Source organism: Panthera leo, chromosome A1, assembly GCF_018350215.1.
Source record: "Panthera leo isolate Ple1 chromosome A1, P.leo_Ple1_pat1.1, whole genome shotgun sequence".
Taxonomy (NCBI): domain Eukaryota; kingdom Metazoa; phylum Chordata; class Mammalia; order Carnivora; family Felidae; genus Panthera; species Panthera leo.
In genome coordinates, this window is record NC_056679.1 from 175451148 (window position 1) to 175478797 (window position 27650).

The 27650-nt window shown below is 38.1% G+C and overlaps 1 protein-coding gene across 5 annotated transcripts in view; it reads right to left on the reverse strand.

The window, feature by feature from the left end:
- The window catches only part of CPEB4 (cytoplasmic polyadenylation element binding protein 4), a 69083-nt gene that overhangs the window by 19173 nt on the left and 22260 nt on the right, over nucleotides 1–27650 (reverse strand). For 4 of the 5 annotated variants that reach the window (XM_042946329.1, XM_042946323.1, XM_042946339.1 and 1 more), the window contains exon 3: nucleotides 9093–9143. The exons of the other annotated variant lie outside the window; for it this stretch is intronic. In XM_042946329.1, the coding sequence (XP_042802263.1) occupies nucleotides 9093–9143 (51 nt within the window). The remainder of the gene's footprint in view (nucleotides 1–9092; nucleotides 9144–27650) is intronic. 5 annotated transcript variants of the gene reach the window in all.

Below are 27650 nucleotides of genomic sequence, written 5' to 3' on the forward strand. Positions count from 1 at the left end.
AAGTTTTTGGCTATAACTGTCACCCAGGATCCAAACTAGGTAACATGTAACACGATCTAAACCGACTCCTACCATACTGATCTTATGTTGTCCCAGAATTCCCTGCTAACTAGCAATTCAGCAAATATGTCAATATTTAATTCAAGACTTTTTCACCACTACAGGATAAATAGCAATTTTACACGATGGCTTGATTAATCCCTCATAAAGAAAATCATAACAAATGAAATCTTTAGGCAATTTATAAACTTCCTTTTAGCCAAAGGAAGTTTCTTGTCCCTTGTCAAATTTCCCACCATGTCCCAAACGCTGAAAAGCAAAAGGTCTGGCATTTTATTGCCAAGTAGTTACGGCTAAGAGAAGTATACAATATACTGATACGTATTTCCTTGAATATCGGGAAAAGGGCAGTACAAACTTTAGATCAAGAAGCTTTTGAGAAAATGGCTCCCCTGAAACCAACTGGCACTTAAAAGCCCGGCTTGTCCGAACACCTGAAACCAATTCAACAAACATTGCTTGAATGCCTGATCTGGCTGGGCACTACAGACAAAGCACATGGCCCTGACTACACAGAACTAGCAAACTTAAATGCCAGACAGCCGCATAAGCAAATAATGATAATACAGCATGCCTACTGCAGTGGTAGTTATGTGTTAGGTGCAACAGAAACAGAGGAGGAAAGCAACTGGCTCGGATGAAAGAGTCAGGGAGAGGGGGTGTGGCATTGGAGCAGGAGATGGGATGGCATGTGAGACCTTAAGGAACAAACAGAGGAAGGGCACTGCAGGCCTAGCAATGCAGCAAATAGGAGTGCTGTCATGGTCAGGAAAAGGTGCCTAGAACAGAAGGACATGGAACGAGTGAGGACCTGGCTGCAGAGGAGTGTTCAAACAGGAAGTCGGGGTAGATTTTTGAGTTAGAAGGTGGAGTCGTACCTTGAAGAAGTCATTATACAAACTGGTCGGGGTTTTAGTTCTTAGCCCACTAAATAAATGCTTAAGATGTTTAATTCAGTTATAAGTGAGTTGTAACTTAGAAGCACTGTGTGGGTATTTTCCAAAGTGAGACTGTCTCATACAAAATACATGTTCTCCCACTAGTAGGTAACATTGGATTTCACCAAAATACTTGAACAAATGGATTAAAACCACATAAAATCTCCCTCCCTCAACTAGGTTTTCACTTTGGTAGGTCTTAAATTTGGGGTGAGGGGAGGTATTTTCTCAGTTAACTTGACATAGGTTGCAAAGACAAAGATATAAAAACAGGTGCTTGTTTAAGAACATTCTATTCCTATAACTACTTCAATGACAAGGGAGTTTGGGAAAACGAATGATTTGAAAATCTTGGTTCCGTCAAACTTAAAAAGTTGACTGATGCTACTCAGATTTCTAAGAAAACAAATGTTTGAAAAGAGTAGACTTTTAAAAGCTATAAAATTAACATAAAGCTCTCATAGCTTCCACTTATCAAAAATAAATACAGTTTCAGGAACAGTAAATGCTATAGATTAAAGGCAAAAATAAAATCTCAAAAATCTTTAAATGTATACTTCCAAACTTTGATCTTATACCACAAAATTAAGCTGGTTAATACACAAGAATTCATGGTTAAATTCTGAAAACTATTCAGAAATGCTTTCCCACACTGAGAAAAATAAGTGATAGGCACACAACGCTTACAACCACAAAAACTGTCAAATGAGGTAGGGAAATTAATATAAATTAGTACCAAAAGATAAAAACAATGATATTCTAGAACACAGAAGAGAAGAATGTTTATTTCCACTTATTATTGTGCTGTTAATTATACATTATTTTTAATGCAGATTTTGACATGACAAAATAAAGTACACAGATCATTAAGTACAGAGTCCAATGAATTTTCCATAACATGAATACACCTATGTAACCAGAACCCAGATATTAACAGAGTAGTAAATGGTGCCACTTCATCCTACATAGGAAAGATGTAACAAGCATCTTTTTCCCAACTATTTCAAATTATACTTGGCTTAAGATTATGATGACGGAATACTTGAAACACAGGTCTGCACCACTTTATTGAGGAAAATGTCAGATTTGAAATCTCATGATCATCAAATGTTACATATTATTTCATGTTTCTCAAACATCCAAGGAAGTGGTGGGGAAAAAAAAAATCACTTAAATATGTATAAAGAAATCTGCACTTTGGAAAATTCTAGCTAAGTTGGCTGAAATAAACTCTGCCCAGATTCTTCCTTTAATTTTCAAAGGGTACACTGTTAAAGATATTTGTAAAATGCATGCTATTATTACACACAAATCTTCTAGTCCCCATATGATTTAAAATGACTACTATTTATATGTTTATCTACTTTTATTATAATTTCTTAGTTTTCACTTATAAAGTCCTCAATAATTCCATGTTCAGTATTAACATGATTCAAGAATGCTCTAAATGGACTGGAAACATTGTAGCTATAAATTATTTTTTAATGTTTTATTTATTTTTAAGACAGAGAGAGACAGAGCATGAGTGGGGATGGGGCAGAGAGAGAGGGAGACACAGAATCCCAAGCAGGCTCCAGGCTCTGAGCTGTCAGCACAGAGCCCGACCCGGGGCTCAAACTCATGAACCGCGAGATCCTGAAGAGCCAAAGTCGGATGCTTAACTGACTGAACAACCCAGGTGCCCCATAGCTACCAATTTTTATGATTTCTAGATGCATGTTGTTATTAGATCTATTGATAAATACTTTCTCTCCAAAATGTCTCCACAGGATTGCTTACAAATGCCCTACATTCATCATTAAATTCCCTCTAGTAACATTCCAGTACTCTGGGATGCTAGATTTGCAAAGAAGGTAGGGATAGACTTTTCAGATCTTTTTTCTATACATCATTATAAAAATGAAAATATTATTTGTTTCTTATAAAGTATCTTTTTCTCATTGTTTCTCATTTGTCAAACGTTTCTCGTTTCTTGTCAAAAAGAAACAAGTATCCGTAACAGTGAAACAATCTTAAGAAGTAAATACCTAGCATGTAGCCATTTTAAGAGTGGCAAATATTCATGTGCTGGTATCTAAAGCTCTCTCAGAGAGTTTCCATGAGTTTCCTATGTGTGTACTGTATGGTTCATAACGTGTAAATTTAAAAATAAAGAAAATACAAATAGGCATGTGGGAATTTGCATAAATCTTTTTTCTAAAAACCACAAGAACCTTCAGGGAGAAAAACTGGCACGGAGAAAGAAAGAAGGATTTCACTTCTTGTTTTATCCTTTTCTGTATTATTTACATTAATCAACTACATTACTGTACTCGCTCACAGATAGTTTTTGGTTTTCTTCTTGGTACTGACATTAAAAACAAACAAATGATATATTAAAGAAAAGCAACTTTGTAAAGAAGAGGCTTTAGGCCATGAGGGATAAGAGATTACTACGTTTTAGGAGGCAATGAAAGACTGATCACACTCCGGCAACTCTGGCCTACCTCAGGCCTTTGGTCTACAACTCTCACTGCCCCCAAGCTGAGAAAACAGATAGCAATTCTATTTGGAAAAACAAGGGGAGAGGGCTCAGAATAAAAGATGTTATCGAACAACAGATTTTTTCAATAGGACTAAAAAAAAAAGTATGTAGGGGAATTAGTCAAATTAGCAGTCATTTAAAAAGATATAAATCAAAGGCTGGAAGCTAAAAGAATGGAGATGGTAGAACCAAAAAGCAGGCAATCATCATAAAGACTGGGGCCAACAATTCAACAAAGACGCAAAGAATCATTTTAAATCATTTTATAAATCTACCCCTAATGTAATGGACGCATTGTCACAAATTTTAAATCTACGTTTCACAGTGAGAATCTCCTATGTCACGTTGGCTTGTGTTTACGCTAACTTGTTGGTATGATGTTCAAAGATACTGATGAGACAAACATATTATGTGTGAAGAGCTATTTTAGAGAAGGGCGGAGAATGTGACCCTAGTTTCTCTATATCCCCAACCCTCAGTTTTTTATAAAAATGGAGAGCTGATTAGAGAATAACAAAAGATAGCCTATGTATATATCATGACCACATAGTCAGATGTTCAGTAAATAGTGATTTTCTCCCTCCACAAAAGTAAACTCATGTGTCTATATTCTGAGGTTGGTCTTCAATAATTACTCTCGGCTTTTCATTACTATTCTAAGGCTAACAACCGCAGAGCACTTTAGAGTTTACAATGTTTTCATATTATCTTTTTCAGGAAGGCATCTTTCAACATGCTCCTTATTCTAGCAACTAGAACCATATTATATACATTTTCAGTAAGTGACTATAATCTACTTTTCTCCTGGGTAAATTATACCTTCTCTCTTTTCATAGATTTCTGTGTATGTCGCCACCCCCCACCCCACCCCGCCGCCCTGCAACCCTTAAGCAAACAATCTTCCTCCTCTCATTCCAAAGAACTATAATTAAGAGTTGTTGTTCTATGCTAACCTTTAAAAGATCTCTTACGAATCTCCTATCTGGGACAAACAAATATTTTAATGGATGCTTCCAAGTAAAAGACATCCACAAAGAAAAGGAAATACATACATGAATCTGTTAAAACCTAATATATTTCGCTGTTATTCTATAACTTTCCCTGCCAGAAGTTCTATTTTTGAAGCAGTTAATCCTATGGGCTGAAGCAGCGGAATGGGAGGTTGGGGAAAAAAAAGTGCCAAGCTCAGGGGCGCCTGGGTGGCTCAGTCGGTTAAGCAGCTGACTTCAGCTCAAGTCATGACCTCACAGTTCAGGAGTTCAAGCCCTGTCATCAGGCTCTGCGCTCTCAGCCTTGCCTGAACTCTCTTACTCTCTCAAAAATAAATAAATACGCATTAAAAAAAAAAAAAAAGTACCAAGCACGAATACTTTTATACAGAGGTGGTGGTAGTTGTATGTTAGTCTTCTCAGGCAAAATAAATTCTCAAGATGGGTAAAGGGAAAATTAATCTTTTAATCTGATGTCTGTCTCAAAGCTACACCAAGGAATCTGAGGAACCCGAGGATAGTCTGGCCCAAGCTCCTTTCTGACTTGGCTGAGAAACTGAGTCAGTCTCAGGCTTGCTTTTCATAACCATGAAATGGATGTTCTAACTATATTCCTATTACATAAAACTTATTTGGAAAAGGTATCTGTTCTGGGATGAATTGTGTCCCCTTCTCAAAATTCATATGCTAAAGTCCTAACCTCCAGGACCTCAGAATGGGACTATATTTGACAACAGGATCTTTCTAGAGGTACTTAAGGTTAAATGAGGTCATTGAGGTAGGCCCGAATCCAAAATGACTGATGTCCTTATAAGAAGAAATTAGGACACCATTCATGCACAGAGGCAAAATCATGTGAACACAGAGAGAAGAGAGCCATCTAGCCAAGGAGAGAGGCCTCAGAAGAAATCAACCCTCCTGGCACTATGATCTTGAACTTCTAGCCTCCAAGACTCGAAGCTGGAGTTTATTTTTTCCGAGGAAAAAAATGTCTGTTTAAACCACCAGTCTATGGTACTTGTTAAGGCGGCTCTAGCAAATGAATACAGGATCCAGAAAGTAGCTACGAAGTTTGGGGGTTTTATACACTTAAAACCCAAGGATTTCCCCTGTGAATGTCCCTTAAAAAAAAAATCTCTACAACTGATAACGGCAATAAATTGAATAATTCCCCAGAATGTGCACTACAATATTCTCAGCATTGTTATCAATTATTATCTGTTGAATTATACTTGCAGTGTCTTTTAAAAGTCATGAGTGGTATATGAAAGTCACTGCATAGTATGAAAACTGATGATCGAGCATGGCCAAGGGGGAAAAAAGTAATTTGATCTACCAGATGAGTAAGCCCTTTTTATCTCTGTACATGCAAATCCCAACACTACTCCAATATAAACTCAATATAAACTGCTGAAGCTGATAGACCACTCTGAACATTCTGAATCTTTTTTTCTTTTTAGTTATTGAGGATTTAAACCCTACTTTTTTCCAAAAAAAAACTTGGAGATTGCTTGAAAATTTCAAAACAAATTGTACGATAAAAATCATAGTCGAAATTCAGAGGTTCACGGGAGAAAGAGTAAACAATTCTTACACATTTTTATCCGAACAAAAGAGAAATGTCTTTCCGCTCAACAGTGGCTTGGAAGAAAAAACCTCTGAAACACTGCAGGTTACACGAAGTCGAATAGCTACATAACCACTTTTATAAAGGTTTTAAAACATGAACAGATGATTTATGGTGGGCAGGGAAGGAAAGCTCCTATAGTTCCTTAAAGTCTTAAACTTAGTAATGAATATATAGCAGCACAATGAACTAGGCTGTTATCTTCAGTTTTCAGAAAAGACTGCAAGGACATAAGACAGGAAGGGACTGTAATTCAAAATGAATACAGTAAGTTTCATGTTATCTATTTTAATTTTGTTTAATGTTGATTCATTTTTCAGAAAGAGAGAGAGCATGAGAAGTGGGGGGAGGGCAGAGAGAGAGGGAGACACAGAATCCAAAGCAGCCTCCAGGCTCCGAACGGTCAGCACAGAGCCTGACACAGGGCTCGATCCCACAGACCGCGAGATCACGACCTGAGCCGAAGTCGGATGCTTAACCGACTGAGCCACCCAGGCGCCCCTCTGTTAATAATCAGACAAAGAAAGCATGGTCAACTATAGACAATTCTTAGACTCCTCTTAATCCCTTGTTTTTTCCTTACAAATTTTTAGCATCTATTCCTAAGCATTCTAATTATTTTAATTTGACTGTGTGCCATGTATTATGCTAAGTGGTTTACATGCATTTCATCGTCATCTCAATTCTGTGAAATGGGTAGTATTTGTGAATTTATCTTCATTAAGTACAATTAATGCTTTACACTAGATTTCCAAAACATGAGCTAAACTGACAGCAAAGTTACTAAAAACTCAACACATGAATAAGAGTAATTTATCTATAGAAGCAATCCACCATAGAAGATGCTTCATAAATCTGACTGAAGAGAACAGGCAATGCCCACATCTAATCAAGGTGACTGAAAACTGCCTCAACGTCCCTCCGTCCCCACCTTGTTTTAATTCCAGGATTTTAAAGTAATCTGCTATAATCTGGACTTTGCTACCGGGGAGAAAATGACCCTGTCAGCCAACTCCAGCATCCGGTCAACCTAGTTTTATTCCGTATTAAAAATGTATAAATTGGCATCTGGTCCTAGTTGGCTGGTGATTAAAAACTGACACTTGATCAAATCTGACAAAATCAAGTTCTAGGACCCTCTGAGATGAACACTAGATCTGAGACTATGGTAGTCATAACCCCACTCTGCGATCCTGCTTAAGGAACCAGTAAGTTCCCCCTCTTTGACATCTCTTTGTTCTTTATCTTCCTACCTTTCAGTTTGAGACCATATTAACCTCAGCCAGTATATCTAATAAACAAAATTTCCATGAATGTAACAGCAAAAACCATAGAGTCTGTGGACCAGTAAAATGTCAGAATATAATTATTTGGGGGAGAAAGTTACCTTTATTTTTCTTTGCCAGGTAGGGGTCACAAAAACTAATCTAGTCATAAAAGAAAGGATATTAATGGCAGGGGGGAGGAGGAAATATAATACTAGACTCTAAAAATTTTTAAGTGAATTTAGCTTTAAAGAAAACCCATGAGAGAGTCTCGCCTCAACAAAGATGGACCCCAGAGGCAAATGATCTAATTTAGCAACTGCATGAGGAAAGTGAGACAAAGAAGACTTGACCACTTTGCCTAAGATCACACATCAATATCTCAAATCTTGGGTTCACTGCCATTTCCAGCACACAGACTCTGGAACTCGTTCCACAAGAAAAGCTAAGATCCTGCTGTAATGGCAACCCCTTATATTATTCCCCCTTATCTCGATGTCATTATCACCACTGGGTTTGGTTTTCGGTCTACACACATTTACGCTGAAGTATTATATTTTGACATTATTTCTGGTAGCTGTAGCATGAAGAGTCTGATAATAAGTGAGGCTTTTATAAACTGTACAGTCTCCAGAGGATCTGACGCATCCATCGCAATTCTCACAAATCAAATTTCTTTTCACTTTTCCTGACTCAACAATCCTATGTCCTTCAGAATACTGATTTCAAACATAAAAGCAGATCCAGTCACAAAAATAATTTGTAATCCTCCATTCATGATATACCATAGACAAGGAGTACAAGGTGGTGTGTTGGTTTTCTGCCTGCTTGTTTGGTTTGATTTCGTTTTTGGAATGATGAGAATATGGCTATTTAGTCAGGGAATACTTCTTCGAGATGGTGGGACTTAAACTTTGGCAGATAGAAGGCATTGTGAACACACAAATTTAAGATCCATATTCAATAGTGAATGAGTAGAAAAGAAGTAAATATGTCTTTTGAATTCTACCCAATTAAACGATAGTAGAACAAAACAGACACTTTTTGATTCTTTAATTCCTTCTATGAGTAGATGCCCCTTCCTGGTGAAATTTAGTCTGTTTCAGCAAATGTGCATAAAAGAGAACTCAATAGTACAATGGGGTAATATTTAGAACCAGAAAGGAGAATTTACCAAAGGCACCGTAAAGGCCAATAAAACTTCATCCTTCTTGTTCTCATTAGACAGCCAACGGTGAATGACCTTGTCCTTCACAATGTCAAGCCCTGTGGTCTCAGGCTGCTTTTTCTGGTTTCAGATCTCTGATTACCCTCCTTTTCCCCTGGAACATTTTTCTAACTACATGGAAATGGTTTTTATGTTGACATTTCAAAGGTCACTCTACAGAATCTAAGGGTAGATTAAACCATTCTTTATGTATCAGTATGTGATTCTCATTTATCCTGTCACCAATTTCAAGACAGAGAATCAGTTGGTTCTCAACGTTTAAAAAGTTCCTGCCACAATCAGGAGGAAAAATAATTATTCGTTATACAGCTAATAGATTAATAGCAACTTGCAATTATGATTACAGAACAAACTAATGTCATTTTTTCCACCGGTCAAAGCATACCTCCTATATTTTCTCATCTAGGACTAACTTGGTTCAGTTCTGTGAACTTCACTAGGGTAAATCAATTATCACTTACCATTAATAAGCAGAGAGCTATCGGATCCTGGATATGAATAGTTTAGACGACCTGAAGGTAAAAGAAGGCCGTTACTAAATTTATTTTTTTCAGAGATGGTTTAAACGTATTTGTAACAAAGCTGAATTAATAGCTTTAATAGGTAAGGTATTTTTAAAAAGCTTTATTATGGGATAAAACTTTGCTGTGCTAATGAACACAATGAGTCAGAGGACATGTCAATCAGCATGTTCACAAACATCCAAAAAGGGCAAGTTTGAAAGTGGGAAAATAAAATATCCCTCATATTTAACTATTTGCTCTCTAATTTCCAAATTCCCACACAAAGTAATTTCCTTTATAACATTATGTTCTAACACAAACTCATCATGATAGTTTTTTTGCTCCATAAGTGTGAAAGTTTTCAGGTGTGCAGTTTTTTTTTTGTGTGGTTTTTTAAAAGTACGTAAGTAGCAGGAAGATTTCTCTATATAATTCATAACAAAAGTCCAGGCTTATAACTACATGTACAGACACACTAATAGGTTTAAATTCTCATTTGGGAGGAAATGCACAGAAGGTAAGCAAAACATATCACCGTACTTACATGTGACAGAAAATATCAAAGCCCAGAGCACAATGCCCAGAGCACAATAGGTGCTCAATAAATGCTGGGTTGGTTTACTTCTGATTTCGAGGTGATTCAAAATCTAGTTTTGAACCTACAGTGGACACCCAAGATGTCCATCAAAAGAGAATTTGTGTTGGCACTAAAATTTTTGGAAGCCACAGCATCTTCTAGATTGGTAGCCACAAATAAAGGGAGGGAAACAGCAGTGGGGTGGATCTCTCCATTTATAAGGAATTACATTTCTGTTTTGGAGGAGTTTCTAAATATCTACACCACATAGTACCATGTACTACTTCTGGGTACACACCATGCCCCTAGTTCTACTCTGTAAATTATAAACATTATTAGGGCAACAGTTTTAAGTCTCCATATTCTACACGTTCATCTGCACCCGCCTTCATAAGAATGGTGGAAAACCCTCTACAAGTCTAAAGAACGAATAAGAGAACGTGACTGTTAATTATCTACCATGGTCAGCACTTTGTAAATCGGGGAATAGTGTGAGAATTTAAAACTGACTCCTAATTACAGACATTTCATTAGGAAATAGCACACTAAACTCTAATCCCACAGAATCACAGCAGACTCTCCGAAGGTACGGAAAAGTGGGTAAGCAGAGGTTCTCGCACGCCTTAAGGCTGAGGCAAGCCTTCCAACATGCCAGGAGGCTCTGTCTAGCTCCAGGAAACACTATGGGAACCAGAGCTAATATGTGGTCCTATCGCTCCACTAGCCATACATTTACAACTCCTCAGAAAGGAACTTTAGGCCTCAACTATCTTTCGATTTCTCAAATTCTGCTTCTTTGAAATAGTCTCCAAAGAATCGACCTCATGCCATGAAAAAAAAGAAAACTGTGCTCTATTGCTAATAGCTTTAGTTAACCCATGTCCAAAACTTGGGAGTCTAATATGAAACAAAATCTGAACTTCATAATTTTCCTATACTTTAAGGCCAAATACAAGGATTATTATTAAGTTGTTAATTATTTCACTTAAATTTCAGTTTGCTCCTAGTTAGACTGAAGCTAGGGATGGAAATAGGAAAGGAGGAGGTAAAAGTTAATTCTGATATTCAATGTCTTCACGGAAGTTGGCTCAATTATTTAACGCTAATATACACAGCCAAGTATCCAAGTCGGGCGAATTCCATCTAACCTGCTTTTAACTATAAGCCTGGATTGTATGATCTGTCACAAGCATTTTTTTTTCTTTTTTTTTTAAAGCAGAGACTGGTGACGCTGGAAAAAGAACATGACCTTAACTGTTAAAAAAGTTAGGAGCGGGTGAGTAGTGTTTCTGAATCAGTTAACTCAAAGTAGCAGCTGATTTTCTGTAATGGAACACACGTATAAATTTTATTGCTGCAAAAACCCTCTAGTAAATAAGAGAACTATGACACATACCATTTTCACTTGCCATTTCATTTTTTAAGTTGATGTAAGTCAACACAGAAACAAAAGTATTTAACTATATTAATCGAAGTTAAAAGGAAATGTTTTACTTCTAAGAACATATTCTATTTTTTTTTTTTTTTTTAATGCTAACCTTCCAGGTGAAACCAGGACTGTTCCATATAAACTAAATGCCTCTTATCTGATGCCAAGAAGGGATAATCAACAATGAGAATCCAAAAAGGACAAATGACCAAACTGGCTGGCCCAGTTTAAACAAACCAAGTTCCACCTTATCAGAAACTCATCTTTTGGGTATCTCTTTTAAGGAGAGAGAGATAAGAAGAATATTTCAACTTGACAGGCACAAAAATGTCCTGAACTCAGTTCTCAGAGTTTGCCTCAACGCGCAGCTTCTGAGGAGATCCTACCCTTTACCGCCAAGTAGGTGACCTTTGACCCCTTTCCTGCTCTTCCGACGACTTCCGAATGCAGTAATTCTACCCTTCAGCGAAGACAATAGGGCACTGAAGAATCAACAGCCAAGTTCATAGTTTAACTCTGAAAGTGATACTTGTTTTTAATTTTCTAACCTGGTCTTGTGATAGGAGTCCTGTCAAGCTGGAATCAATTTTGGCCTCCAGGTAACAAATACACCTGTGACATTTTGTTAACCAATCAGTAATGTTTTCTACTTCGATTCAGAAAATATAAGCAATGATATTTTTTTTCAAAAAACTTTTTTTAAAACTTCATAATGCTTCCTTAACCTGACTGCCCTACCCTTCTGTAAATTCTTTCTACAATTAAAATATCTAGAGTCACCTATTGATGACATCCATTATGGATGACACGTATCACTTCCTTTCTGGAAATCTTCCATAAACTCTCATTTTAAGTGCCATGGGACATTCAAGTCTTCCATAAGCCTTTTCATTCTCCTTGTACACCCTTCATTTCTGTGCTAATATTCCCTCTGTTCTATGGATGCCAATTTTTACAGACATTTCTGTGGTTTCTATTCCACAGCTAGATCACTGACAATCCCTTCTTTTGTTTGACAGTACTCTTCCTTTGTTCCCAGGGGAGGGGATTTTTCAAATCTTTTCTTTTTTTTCTCTCTTCAGATTCACCCTTTTCCAGTGCAACCTTCCCCAAAAGGCAACCCCCTTTCTAGATTAACTCGCTAAGTTTTATTTCTAACTATGTTGCAACAGCCAACCTTGTTAGGTAATCATCTAAATTTCTTTTTTTTATCTCTTTATCATAATAGCCCCCTTTAAGAATTAGACTTTTACCTAGGTACCTTGAGTTTCCTGTTTGAGTACCAGGTAAGCATTGAATGAGTTCATTCCACTGAAATTAAAATACCAGCATTTTACAAATGAATAAAGTGAAGTAGAACAAAAATAAATGAGCTATCTGAATATGAATATAATCCAGTGTTTGTGGGTTTTGCTTGGTTGGTTTTTTGATAACTCATCTATCTATAAATATAAGCCAGGTTTTGGCACATTTAGAATTGAATTTCTCAAGGGAGAAGGAGGACACTGGGATTTCAGGCAAAGTGAACCTACTGGATAAAATTCAGTCTTGGAAGGCTCTTAGTATTGATTATGTTATGAATATATAGAAATACTGCCTGGCTAGCCATCCTAATCTTAAGGGCGATTATGACAGAAAAATAGTAGTCCCTGGAGACCAGCTGGGGCATTTGGAGCCAGGAGCCCGGCATACATCATGCAGAAGGCAGAGACTATATTTGGTGCTATGACTCAACCTAGCCAAATACAGGCAACTGATACAGTGTGAGACTCTGGGGAACTACACTACCAAATTCTACAGCTCGGAAAAGATATGTACTTCAGCTAGCCAATTTTATGCCAGGCATTTGCAAGTTGCAGAACCAATATTTACCAACCAGAATAAGAACTGCTGGGGGGCGGGGGGGGGGCAGAAGTACCCAAAAGAACACTATGTACTATTATACTAAGACGAAAACTAAAGTAACCTCGTCAATGAGATGAAAGGAGGGAGGAAGGACTAGAAGGAGATACTCTGATATATTAGAGTATATATATGTATGCATTACTTCCAAATTAGAGAAAAAGTTATTTTCTAAAACATTACCCAGATATTACTGCTACTGATGATTCGGCAGGAAATGATATAATAAATGCTACTATTTCAAACACAGAAATATACAAATATACAAACACCGAAAAATGTCAGATGTTCTATAGTGCTATTAGATTTCATGCCACAACCTTCTTTTTCAGTCATGCCAGCATTGTCGGTGACGTGTGTAGGCTAAGGAATGATAATACGGGATAACTGCAAGGTTGCCCAAAATACAGCCATGCAGTCCTATATAAAGTAACGAGTGATGTAAAAGTCTAAGTTTTTTTGATTGACTCACCCTATTAAAACCTGGATACTCCAAGGAAAAGAGAAGGGTTTTCAGTGGACACCATTAAAATTTTCTAACAGGAAAAGGATAAGTATATAGGCTTAGGCCCATTCCTAAGGCAGAGTAAAGATTTATACACAGTACCAACATACATACATACATAAACATACATATACACTTGTTGTTTCACTGCAGTGTCCCTGCTAATTTTCTTTAGCTCACATTTAAGCAAGTCAAAGCTATACTGCCACCAACGAATTTTTAAAGGAGGTGTTGTTGCTCTACCTGCCTTTCTGCATCTGCGGTTTTTACCAACACTGCCTGAGACTTGCAGCAAGATGGCGCTGTGGGGACCTAGACAACACAGAGCGAGGCTCAAAGAGATGTACAAAAAATTCAGTTTCTGAATACCAAATTTATACTTAGATGCAGAACACATATCAATAGGAACTATTGTAAAATGTGTTCAATACGTTCTATCACTTAATCGTATAATTATTTTTACTAATGCATTCCACTGACCTTACTCTATCCCCTAACCTATCTGTGATACCACCAGCCTCCAGTAAAGATGTCTCCATGCAAAATCACAAAGGAGGAACTGGCTGGAACTGACATCAGCTGGAGAATCTTGCCCCTCACCCATCCAAAGAGACATTTAAATCACACGTAGACACACTTCACGCTAAGCAAAACCCTTCTCTGAGAAAGAGCTGGCTTTCACTTTAAAAGCCAGGGCTTATTAAAAATTCTTGACTTCTCTTGCCTATCTCCCCAGGTTCATCTTTCCACACTGCCATTTCCCTTCCCACATTAGCTACTCCATTAACTTTTACTTCCGGGTAAACTTTTACTGGCCCATTAACTTTTACTTCCGGGTTCCACCCTCTGTCTGGAATGCCCTCCTCTCTCTACTCCCAATGTCTCACCACTCAAGCCACCACCCTTCTGCCCAGGTAGCTTCTCATCCTATGGGAAGTCCTCCCTGCCTGCCCAAACCACTGGCTCTCTGGTTCAGACAACCTCATGCACTCCATACAACACCCTTTACACGATATTTGAATTACCTATCTCTAAACTCCCTCTTTCTCTAAGGCAACAAAATCTTTCAGGACAAATTTGGAGGTCTTGCCTCCCAGAGCTTCGAGCAAAGATGCTCCATAAATAGCTGAAGCAAATGAAGCAAAGCCAGCAATTGGTGGTCTCTCTGCCCCGGAACATGCAGTAGAAAGGGTAGAGAGGCAGACCAATTCCCGTCTTGTGAGCTAGGTCGAATTACGTAGCTTTTATGACCCTCAGTAAAACAAGTATTTCCATTTACTTTGCAAGGCTGTTGTTGAGAAATTCATGACACAATTTTTGCAGAATGCTCGGAAAAGTCCCCGGTACAGAAGAGGTGCTCTATTAACATTAAATCTTTTCCCCTCTGAGACCACAAGCCAGAGATAACCAACAATCTTCCACTTATGAAAGAAAGAGGAAGGATTTGTTTTAGCCAAATAAGATCCAAACTGAAAACTTGGAGAAGGGAGTGGCCATCTGGGGGATTTTTCAGCTTCAGAGAGATGAGAGCTTGCTGGTGTTCTTGGTTACAAACGGATGTGATTCTTTGGGGGAGTGAAGAGGGAAAAAAAATCAAACTCCTTACCTTTATAATAGCCAAATTGGCAAAGTAGCAGAAGTGTTTTAGGAAATGAAAACTGAAAATTCAACTGAAAAATGTTCCTTATAAAAAAACCAAGGAGGTCTTCCTTTTGTACCAATGCCTCAAATTTATTTTTCAATTGTGGTAAGAGATTGTAATAGTGGCAAAACAATAACATTTATCTGTAAGACAGTAAAGTCAAGGGGTAAGTTTCCACAGATTATAGAAGGTTTCCTATAAAAAAGAAGGATGGCTTTGACTGGAACTCAGGGCAGGTACAAAGTTGCAAGACCTAACAAAAAGCATCTAAGAATTTCAGGCAGAAGGGGATGTCTAGAGAGAAACTAGCAAACAGCTGACCCAATTAAGGAATTCAAAAGATTTCCTACTGCCAGTAAACCAACAACAAGCCGGCAAGCAGGAAGGCTATTTTTATCCCTGCCAGAGGCCTTCTGACTCTGGATGCTACATTTAGAGGACAGAGCAACAAGATAACTTGCCTTAAGAGGATGTTATGATACCAGTGATTAATAGCAATTTTTAAAGCTTAAAAAACTAGGCATAGTTTTTGTCCAAATTTGAATGAACAAAAGCCAGTTTGAAAAACAAAAACAGAAAGATAATATAATGGAAAGAAAAGTGGAAAAACAGACCAACGGGTAGTAAAGTTTTAAGTAATCCAGAAAAAAGTCAAGGCAGTAAATTGAAATTCTCCTATCTTGGCAAAAGTTTGATTAAAAAAGGCATGTGTTACAAGAGACACATTTTAAAAGAACCAGTGAATAAACAAAGAATTAGCGATCTGACCCCAAGGTACAAATGATTTTGAGCCACGGCTCTCTGTACTGACATGAACATAAAAGATCAAGACAAACTTATGAAATCTCTAGATGCCAGAAGCCAAGTTGCTTGCAAACGATTGAGAACTTTAGAGAAGAGTGATAAACTGCTCCTGAAACTGATTACTGAAGTCCAACCCCCAAAAAGCAATCGGCAGAGTCATTAACTGACTTTCTGCATACATACCTATCCTCAACTCTAATCACTTATTTAATATAAAGTCTGATGACTTTATTGAACCTTAATGAAGAATGTACTTGAATTTCACACCTGATGCAATTTCCCCTTTTGTGGTTTCTCAGAAGGCCCAGTTTTTATTTTCTATCGATATTTAAGGCACTGAGGCTTCCTCCGCCTTACTAGCCTTCAAAACTAAGTAATAAACAAGCTATTATTCCAAGATATCTGCTAATTATTTGAAGGATAAGATGCATGAGGCCAGGAGTCTTTGCTTTTATTCCCTGATATATCCCAACAGCCTAAAATAGTGCCTGGCACATGGCTGATTCTTGATATGTATTTGTTGTACGAATGGCCTCCCACAGCTTTAGATTTTATATCCAAAGTGGTTCACAAAGTGAGTGAAGATGACAGGGGGGCAAGACAGCAGTGTATCTGAATCACTTGGAGAATACGCATGCTTCAGTCTCATGACAGACCTGGTGAATCAGAATCAGGGAAAATAAGCCACCTTGGAAACGTTCCCTCAGCGATCCTATTTTGACCTCTACCCTCGATAATGTAACCTTCAGTAAGAAACCAGCAGATTTGAGATCGGAATCTTTTACCGTACATTAGGATAAAACGCAGATCTTCAATTCTGACCCAGTGTCCTAAGTAAAAATTAAGAAACGTTAACGCCTATTCTCTGTCTAAAGCGTACTAAAAAAATAAATAAATAAGAAGAAGAAAAAAAATGTTCAGGCTCTTTTTATGTTTTCCTCTTAAACGCCACATAATAAACACCCGAGCTACTAAACCAGGAACCAGGAGCTCTGTGTTCCTTTCTAGGTACCAGTTAGTTGAGTGATGAGTGACTTTTCCAGAAGCTGTTGTGTCTCTCTGAACTTCAACTTCCTCAACTGTAAAATGGAGATCACAAAACTCACATAAAAGGTTATGGTAAGGATTTAAGTTGCATAAATCCCAGAAGGGGCACGGAGTGAAAGTCAGAGAAACGGTATCAGAAGGACGAACTCTCCCACTTGGAAGTGGTTGTTAACACTGCTTCCTACACAGGATGTCCAGGTCTATCTCAAAAAAGAAAACCGTAGCCTGGCATCAAATGTGTCCTCTGATCTACTACTACCTGGTGCATAGAGTGTACTCGAATATTTGTGGAACTGGAATATAAGCAGGAGCTCAAACCGTGGGCCTTAAAGAAGGCTGTCTCCCCCTGCTATCGGGGGCTGCCATGCTACCCAACCCCTTGTGGCAGGACTCCCCCGGACCCTAGCATTGCGCCAGACCTAGTCTAAATAGCCCACGCTCCTAGCCCGGCCTCGTAGGGCAAAAAGATGGTTTTAGACGTCAAAGTCCCAAAGTGCTATTTTGGTGGAGCTAATAATCTAGGGTAAGGCAAGTTCAGCTCCTCGTTCCTCTATGTCTCCATCGTCACCTTCTCCTCTATTAAATTCCTCCTTACGCTACACTCTTTTTGGTAACGGGGTACATTCCAATGGCAGTGTAAAGAAGAACAATTAGGGGCACCTGGGTGGCTCAGTCGGTGAAGCGTCCGACTTCGGCTCAGGTCACGATCTCGCGGTCCGTGAGTTCGAGCCCCGCGTCGGGCTCTGGGCTGATGGCTCGGAGCCTGGAGCCTGCTTCCGATTCTGTGTCTCCCTCTCTCTCTGCCCCTCCCCCCATTCATGCTCTGTCCCTCTCTGTCTCAAAAATAAATAAACGTTAAAAAAAAAAAATTAAAAAAAAATTAAAAAATTAAAAAAATTAAAGAAGAACAATTAAAGAAGTTTTCTAGAGCAGTGTTTCATAACCTTTTGTAATTATTAAGACCTACTTTAATCAAAATATTTCAGGGGTGCCTGGTGGCTCAGTCGGTTAAGCGTCCGACTTCGGCTCAGGTCATGATCGCACAGTTTGTGAGTTCGAGCCCGGCGTCGGGCTCTGCGCTGACAGCTCGGAGCCTGGAGCCTGCTTCGGATTCTGTGTCTCCCCTCTCTCTCTGCCCCTCCCCTGCTCACACACTGTCTCTGTCTCTCTCAAGAATAAACATTAAAAAAAATATTAAAAAAAAAAAAAGTTTCGGAGAGCCTCCCCACCACACTAACAAATGAGACCCCAACCCCCGCTCCCATGAATACTACCTGTAAAACAACAACAAACCACCTTAATAATAAAAGGCTACTATGAATTTAGCAACACCTTGAAATGTATTTTAATTACATTACATCAGCATCCACATGCTTCTGAAAGACAATCCTGCATATGTAAATGATGTATCTATCACCTAACTGGAATGCTTAGTCCTAATGGGTTCATAAGGGCCCCATCAAATAATTCTCATGGTTCAAGAGGCCCATGGTCCACAAACTGAGAACAAAAACATTCCATGACGCCAAGTTTAAACAAAGGCTTCCTAAACATAATATTTTTAGGCCTATCTCAAAAAGAAAAGATGCAGTCTAAACACAAAGCCTACATTCAGCTGACTACATTTATTTGATTCCTGGTATACCCTTTCTACAACTAATCAGTATAAAATACTGCCACGCCCAAACTCACACGAAATCCATTCGCTACTTTTCGTCATGAAGCTACAAAACTCTGCAATTTTGTCACTTAGGAATACCATGTCAGAGAGACTTTGTGGAATTGCTAACAGTAGTTTAGAGGTCATGGTGTTCAATCCTTCCATTCCCAGGTGAGGAAACCAAAATCTAGAAAGAAGTGATGGACCGAAGGCCTTATAACTGCTAATGGCAGAGCCAGGTTGGAGCACAATCCTAAATGCTTCTCTTTTCACTCCTCACAATTTGGGAAAGTCTGTTAGAAGGTAACAACTACTGATCATGTACAATAAAGAGATGGAGTGGCTAATTTAAATACCCGTATTTAATGAACCATACTAGGCATTTATTATTTGGAATATTAGGGCCAGCAGAAGTTAGATTTTTTTGTTTTAAGTTCTTTATACTTCAATTAATCACGACTGCTCTTCAGAATTGAGATTTGCACTTAGTGTGGGTTTCTTGAGAATGAAAAAAGGGTCCTCTAATTGGTTGATTCCTCCTTCTCTTTCCCAATGTATAGCAACTGGCATCAGCCCAACTGGATTCCAAAGAGATTATGGAACTGCTTTCCCTTCAGAGTTCCACTAACGTTCTTAATTGACTGGTTACCAGGTAATACCCAGAATAAAACAAAGCCTTGCTTTTAGACCAGAGCGCACTGGCGTGGGACTGAATTCAGAATCAGTCAATTAGACAAAATAATGAAGCCCAGAGGCAGCCTGGCCATCTCAATACCTGATTCAAAGAGTAGTAACTAGTTCAAAATTAGTTAAAAAGTACTCCTTTTGCAAACTTTTAGCGCTGAACAACAACAGACTCTCTCTTGCGAGAGTTTTCTCTCTTTTCCATCTTGTAACTTTAGTAGTGAGGATAGTGGCAACGTGAGGGGGAAAAAATAAGGAGCTGGGGGGTAGAGAAATTCACCGTACCGGGTATATATATATATATATATATATATATATATATATATATACACACACATATGCATGCTAAATGAATCACCTGCATACATTAGTCATGTGGAAATGCCATGCCTATCAAGGAAGAAATAATTTTGTGGCACAACTGTGCAACTGATCTGTCCTTCTTGTCACTGAACTGAACGCAAAGAGAATCTCAGATATTTTTATGACAGCTCCAAGTTGGCAAATAACATATTCAAGGATTACAGATCACAGGGTCAAGGAAAAGTCTTAAGATCTTTGCAGACTACTCCCTATTGTATTACCCCATTATCAAAAGACTTTTCATTATGTAGCTATTAGTATTCAGGGCTGGTTTACTACCTGTCACGAAATAAGAGAGCAAGTCCCCTCTCCAGAGAATTTTAGAATATAGAAGGGAGACCAAAAGTACTAAGTGACACTACCAAAAGGTGCACATATACTATTATTTATTTGGAGGCAGGGCATGGACAAAATGGATCTCTATAAATATTCTCGACTTCCTTCTCCTATTTTTCTAGTGTAGGAAGCTCCCTAATATGTAACGCTGGCAAACTGTTGACAAAGTCGGAAGACTTTACTGCTTAAATATCGTTCTGATTTCATTTCTGAACGAAAAATAATATTATTGCCTGTCCATAAGGTAATACCTATACTTACTAAGCTGTACACAACACTGAAAGGGTAAAACACTGCAGAAAAACACTTGTTAATGTGCTACCTGACTGCTGCCTTTTTTTCCCAAGTTACTGTTTTCTTGTTATTTCTAAGTGTTAACTGTCACGTGCAGTCGATTCCATCACCAGTCCCTGCTCTGAACGTACATCCAACAAAATTAAGCCACAACAGCCATAAAGTATGTGAGCCTTAACGCAATTGTAAAGGGGAGGGGGGGGGAAGGTTGCTAAGTTAAAAGCTTCTTTTAAAGAAATGTTTCGGATCTTTAACCTTCTATAAACAGTTCACTCTCACCCCTCCCCCCACCCCCCATGCCCCTTTACCCTCACCTCTCACGCAGGTAAAATCAGGAGTTTAACAATGTTTTAAGAGGATCACTGAATTTTCATGGACTCAAAATAAGATTCTTAGCGCTCCATGCTCAGGATTAAGAGGACTGCTTAAGTAATTCTGGACCCACATCATGGATGACATAAGACAAACTCCCCCTTTGTGACAACTGCTTACATGATTTTCAGAACAAATAAAAACAAAAGTCAATATTCTATCACAAATGTGTGGAGGGGACAGGGCAAAGAATCTACTTACCACGACATGTTATGTTAATAAACTGGGCAGAGGAGGGTCTGGACACAGCACAAGGAGTGTTTACTATGAACAGAGCGGGTTTCAGTTCAGAGGCTAAAGGTCCAATGCTCTGTTCATACACATCACATTTTGTTCTCCCAGCCATCCCCACCCCACCCCACCCCCCCGCTCCGAAAACAAAATAAATAAACAAAACCAAAAACAAAAGCAATCCCCAATCTGAAAAAGTGAAGCCATGCTGGTCAAAATCCACACCTTTGTAAGCTCTGCCTACACAGTGCTTGAGGAATCCAACAAATCCTGACCGGTAGTAAACCAGAGAGCGGACAGTGGTTCACAATTAAGAATATACCCTGCGTCGGTGATACAAAGGAAATCATGCCCCGCTACTTTGTCCCCTCCTGGCTCACAAAAGAAGTTACCTCAACACAGAAGCCCAGGTCCCATCCTGCAGCACCGCTAAGCCAAGCAAAAGAGAAGGAGTGTTGAGGATGTTCCATTTCAGGGGTCATAAAAGGGAGAGAGCGAAAGGAGAGGAAACCACTCGTTTCATTTCTAAACAGCCACACACACAGTTCACTGCAGTCGAGTTTAAATTGTATTTTTTGCTGTGTACTTAACTCTATTACTCACGAAGCTTCTAGAAGTAAGGCCACGTTCTTCTCTCTGGAGGCCTTAGCCACTCCCCTGCCAGGCTGCTCTGAGTTAACTTGGTATCATCCAAACAGAGCAAGAAGGAACCAGTCGAGTTCAGGAAGGATCCCGCCCGACTTTCAGAGCAGCTGCCTGGTGGACTCTGAATCTTCAAGACGGGTAATATTTAAAGATGCCCCCCAATTCACCGGAAGACATCTGACGCCAAGTAACAGTCATTTACTTGGAAGGTGAAATTTGATTAAGAATCACGAGCAAAATTAGCTGGTTTGCACTATCCGTTTCTTCTTTACGGTACTTTGTATCACGCTCTGTTAAATCTCCCTTAAAGGAAAACGTTCATCTTGTCCTTTACAAAAGCGATGGAGGCGTGGGGCGCAGAGTAGTGCATAGTAGTCTTTTCTCACATTGCCACAGGCAAACTGATTCAACTGGGATAAAGGTTAAATACTACAAGAAATGATATCCCCTCACTACCACTTGAAATAAATCATTTTAACATTACAGCAGCGGAACTTCTTTCAGTCAGAGCTCCTTTCGTTTTTATAATTTTATTCACTCCAAAATCCAATTTTATAACTGATGTTAAATGTAGTCCTATTTTCAACAACTCTCATAAAAAGTTTTTGGAGCTATCTCAAGTATACATAAAGTCACTCTGCAATATATGTTCTAAAACATCTGTATCAGTTTGCAACATCTGTTCCTTAAACTACCGAATTAGATGGCTGCAATTTGGAATATAGGATTATTGAAAGAATTGGGGATCAAAGAAAAATGTAAGGCTTCCTGGCTCTTTTTTATGGTATCTATTTTTAAGTAGCACTAACTTTATCCTCCCCCCTACTGTAAGGAATTTAAATTATCCCAAAGGTCATTCTCTTACAGCGACATAAAAACTTATGCAAAATAAATGAAACAGGCTTTGTGTACTCAACTTTCAACGGAGTTTCATGATTTTCTTCTAGAGAGATCATTATAAATTCTTTTGCTTAGCAACAAAGAAATGAGGCACAGATGGAATCATCACTTGCCTACTCATTTAAGCATTTGTTTCAAACAAATCCACAGCAATGAAAAATAGTGGGGGGGGGGAGGGCCCCCAGATTTAATGTGTAATAAAGAAAGAAAAACGTATATCAAAAATATTTTAAAACGCAAGGTCACAGTACCTTCGGCAGCCGGGAATTAAATACATCGCGTTTTTGGAGTAGATCCAGCTCTCAAAATGAATTCTTATTAAATGAATGCATGAAGCAAGTGTGGCAGTAATGTCTAAGTGTGTAACATACTCCCACTGCTTACCCTACATATGCAATAGATTTCTTGGGCACCACGGGATATGTAAAAAAAAATGGCACTTGAAACAACTTGCACCTCTGAATGCAATCCTTATTGCTTACATTCAAGTCAAGTATTTAAAATGCCTGAAACTCACTGGGTGGATACTTTTAGTCCCTCTTCCACAAATGAAAGCAAGATACATTCTGGAACAATATAAAGACAAGAACATTCCAATTTCACAATATTCTGAGGAAAAAATAGGATGATATCCTGACTCATAATTTAGTTAGTTGATACCTGAAGAACAACTATAATGTTTTGACAATTTACAGATTTGCCTTTATTCTCGCAATAATTTTGCTGTCTCATTTGGCTTTCTAGTGAAATGAAGCAAACTATATACTAAGTTGCTTCCATATACAGGATTTAAAATACTCAGCGACTATTATGAAACTGTGGATTGTTTTACTCCATCTGACATCTGATAATTTTCAAATACTATTTCTCTCTCTTTATTCCAGTGCGGCCTCCCTCTGCTTCCTCTCGCTAACAGCTACTTTTTGGTTTACATCTATACTCTTTCATTCCCTTCCCAGACAGAAAAGGAAAAAAAAAAAAAAAAAAAGGCTCCGTAATTGTCAGAGGTCTTTCCTACCATACACTGAATATAATACCATTTTGTGAATCTTTTATTTCACTGTGTCCAGCCCATGCTTCAGAAGGCTGAAAACAGATGTGCTCGCATGTGGTTTTAATATATTTCACGCTACTCCATTTCTAAACAGTAAGTACCAATTTCACAGGCAAGAAAAAACACAAATAACAGTAAGATAGAATATTCCCCCAAATGATCAGCTGACCACCTACAACAGTAAAAGATTCTTCTGTCCAGGTGAAGAAAATACTTGATAAGCCTAATAATTCTGTGGCAATGAGCAACCTGCCACTGGGAGATCAAAATTCAAAATCTGTCAATAGCTCACGCTCTTAGCTTACGAGACTGGGTGTGCAGTAAAGAAAATGAAATCGGTCTCTGGGGAAAGGCTTCTATGGACTATTACCGGCATTGGTTATGGAGAATGCAATATATAATTTCGTGGATAAAAATAACATACAGACATGCCAGCTGATCAGAGAAAGGACATGGAGATAAGGTGGAGGCAAGACCCTTTTCCTCCAAAGAGCTAATCCTCTGTCCATGAAGAAAATGACAGTAGCCTTAATATTCTTGGAGAAACTACTTCAACTGTAATAAAAACTAATATAAATTATGAAATGAAGGCCAGGTACTCCTTTTGCACATTTGTTAAAAAGGTTAAAAAAAATTTTAAAAAGATGAAAGGTTTTCAACAAGCCAGTTGGAATCAACAACATGTTCATAAAGATACTCAAAAGCTATATTTGAAGGTTCCTAGGCCTATTAAGCATTTTGTCTGTTGACTGCAAAATTAAGTTTTAAACCACACTACATTAAAGGAGATTTTTTTTTCCCAAAAGGAAAAGCAAAATTTTGTTTTCTAGGTTGTTTTTTTTTAATTTAGATGAATAATATAGCCATATCAATCCATCCAACTTATAGGTCTTATATCAACTTTAAACACATTCAACAATCACATTTCTATAAGGAACTGCAAACGAAGGATTAGAAATAAGTGAAGTCATTCATAATATATTTTATGGAATTATTTTTAAGATAAAATAAACCCAAATATAAAATTTGCTTCCATATGGTGGGCTCTTTTTAATTCTCAAATTCTTTTAATTGAATTCTCATACTTTTTTTTCTGAGAGACATATTATTTTCTACTAGTCTCACAGAATCAACGCCCATATTCTGTTTTCTCCATTTCTAAAGTAGCAGAGCAACCGGAGGGGTTCTTTATTTTCAAAATGGATTGGCAGGTTTTATATATTTACTTTAAAAGGACAATATGTTGTTGTGGTTTTTTTTTTTTTGTTTAAGATATTCAACTTCTGTTATCACCTTTAAAAAAAAAATCTCACAATAGAATCACTGTTAAAATCAAGCACAGCTTTCCTAGTAGCTATCTAAACCAAGGGAGCTTGACAAGAAGTAAAGTATTTCCTCGACCCAAACTACATTTCGGTGGTAATAGACTACAGTAATATAAAGTTCATCATCTTGGTTTAAAAAAAATCAAGCTGGGGCACCTGGGGGGCTCAGTCGGTTACGTATCTGACTTCGGCTCAGGTCATGAGTTCGAGCCCCATGTAGGGCTCTGTGTTGTCACTTCAGAGCCTGGAGCTTGCCTCGGATTCTAGGTCTCCCTCTCTCTCTCTGCCCCTCCCCCGCTGACGCTCCGTCTCTCTCAAGAAATGAATAAACGTTAAAAGAAATTTTTTTTTTAAATACAAAAAATCAAGCATAACTATACTCTGACATTTTAGGACAAAGAACTCATGTATGAATTCTTTACTACTCTTTAAAGGAAAAAAGGGACAAAGTTCACTTAATATACTTAAGTCACTTTGGCACTTAAGCTTAAGTTCGAGCTAAGTTTCTCATTTGACAGGCTTGAAAATAGACTTAACAGATATTTAGTAATAATCTATACCATTTATTGAGTGCTTTCAAGGCTGGGCAGTGTGCTGGATCTCATGGATATATCATAGCATTCAATCCTCCCAACCACCATAAACCATAGCAACAGAATGGCAGTTGAAATCCAGATCCAACCCCAAAACCGATGGCCTTTCCGCTTTGCCGCACTTCCTTTTATAAATCACTATTTTTACAAAACCTTTATGTTTCCAGACCAGGCCGATCAGATTTGATGTTTTCTGTCATCGGACTTAATTTTTCGTTATCCCTACAGAATCAGCTTAAAGAAACTTGATTTGGGTAAAAGTTGGTAGGAAGAAATTGAAAGGGGAATATAGAATAAAAGCAGAACTTTATACGATGATTCAGCACACTAGAAGAAATAGAAATAAACCTGAGAGATATTCTGGCTGTATCTGATAAATCAAAGAAATGCTACTGTTAATCCTATTAGAATAATGTGTGCAAACTCTTATTTCTAACCTAAGTACTAGTTAGGGCTTGCTTCTTAGAAGCATCACGTAATAAACTGCTTACATCTGCTACCGTTTGGAAACTGTGTTTTCTCTGAAATGCGCTTATCATGAATAAATAAATAAAATAAAATATCATGAAATAAAAAGAAACAGGCACTTATCATGAAAAATGAGTTCTGATTATTTATTATCCCTTGTATCAAGTACATAAGAGGCTCTCCCCCGCCCCAAAAAAAGAAAGTTGCTAAAGGAATCGAATACATTAAGAATAAACAAATGTTCTTTACCTTCAGCTACTTTTTCTGTACTTAGCTTTTAATTTGGGGATAATTGCAGATTCACAGCACATTGCAAAACATAGTACAGAGAGATCCCATGTACCCTTTATATGACATCCTCAAGTGGTGACACCTTACATAAGTAGAGTACAAACCAGGAAACTGCCATTGGTACAATCTACAGACCATATTCACATTTCTCCTTTAGCTTATACTTTTAATTTAAGAGTGTGTAGTTTTTCTGGTGCTAGAAAGGGCCTTAGACTCTCCTCACTCTTCTGATGAGAAAACAGACACGTCAAAGAGGCTGACCCCAAGTCAGAGTGCTAAGAAATGGCAAAAATAAATTCTGAACAAGAGATCATCTTTCCTCAGAAACAGACTGTGTATCTGGGTTAGAGTCACCCGTCAGAATTATATGGGGAATTCAGTAAAGATCTTCAAAAATATTCTTAATTATGGCAAAGTTATCTCAACAGCTGGGTGCACACTTTTTTCACATATTATTTTTCATCTCCCCAGACCTCAAAAAGCTCTCCTGAAAAAAATGTACCATTGTTCGTCTGCTGAAAAAATACTTAAAAGTTTGACTGCAGCAGTAATATAATCAACCAAACTCAAAGGAAAACCAGGCCGGGCTGGTCACCACTTAAAGCAACAGGCTGTCTTGCCACCTTTGACCCTAGTGCAAAGCTGTGTCTGGCACAAAGTAGGATCATAAACACTGAACAAATGAATGGATGAAGGAGTGAACGAACAGGTAAGTGGGATGACCAAATGTATCCAACGTTCCAAATTTCTTTAAAAAAAACAAGCAAACAAACAAAAAAAACCCCAACCCTGCTTTCCAGTAAACTGACATTTATGTGCAGAAAAATATCTTATTTTATGGGGTAGTTTTCCCAAAATCAGAGCTGGAGGGACCGTTAGAGAATACCCAGTCTGGTAATTCTCAGTCCTGGTTACCGGTGAGCATCACGTGAGACACTGAAAAGTTGACATGCCAAGTCCCATCCCATAGGTGGAATGGAGTCCAGGCATCTATATTTTGTTTTTAAAGCTTACCCATTATAAGTGCCTTACTTTAACAGTGAGGCTAAGCCTCTTACTATAAAGATGAGAAATTAAGGCCTAGGCAAAAGAAAATGTACTATTCAAAATAACAGAGCCAGTCAGCAACAGAATTGAGACCAGAATGCAGAAAGAACACTATTTTTTCCTAACATAATCCATAAAAACTATTTCAATAATAAAACTTCATTTTAACTTGGAAACTACTGGCCGTTTTTAAAAATGTGAAACTAGACCAAAACCTCTATCAGCATTTGGACTCTTACTAGCGTCCAGTCACTATCAAGAGCAGAGACACATAGAGGTTTGAGACACTGAGCACTTTTTGCCTCAGATGTAAAAAAAAAAAAAAAAAAAAAAAAATGAAGTGTATG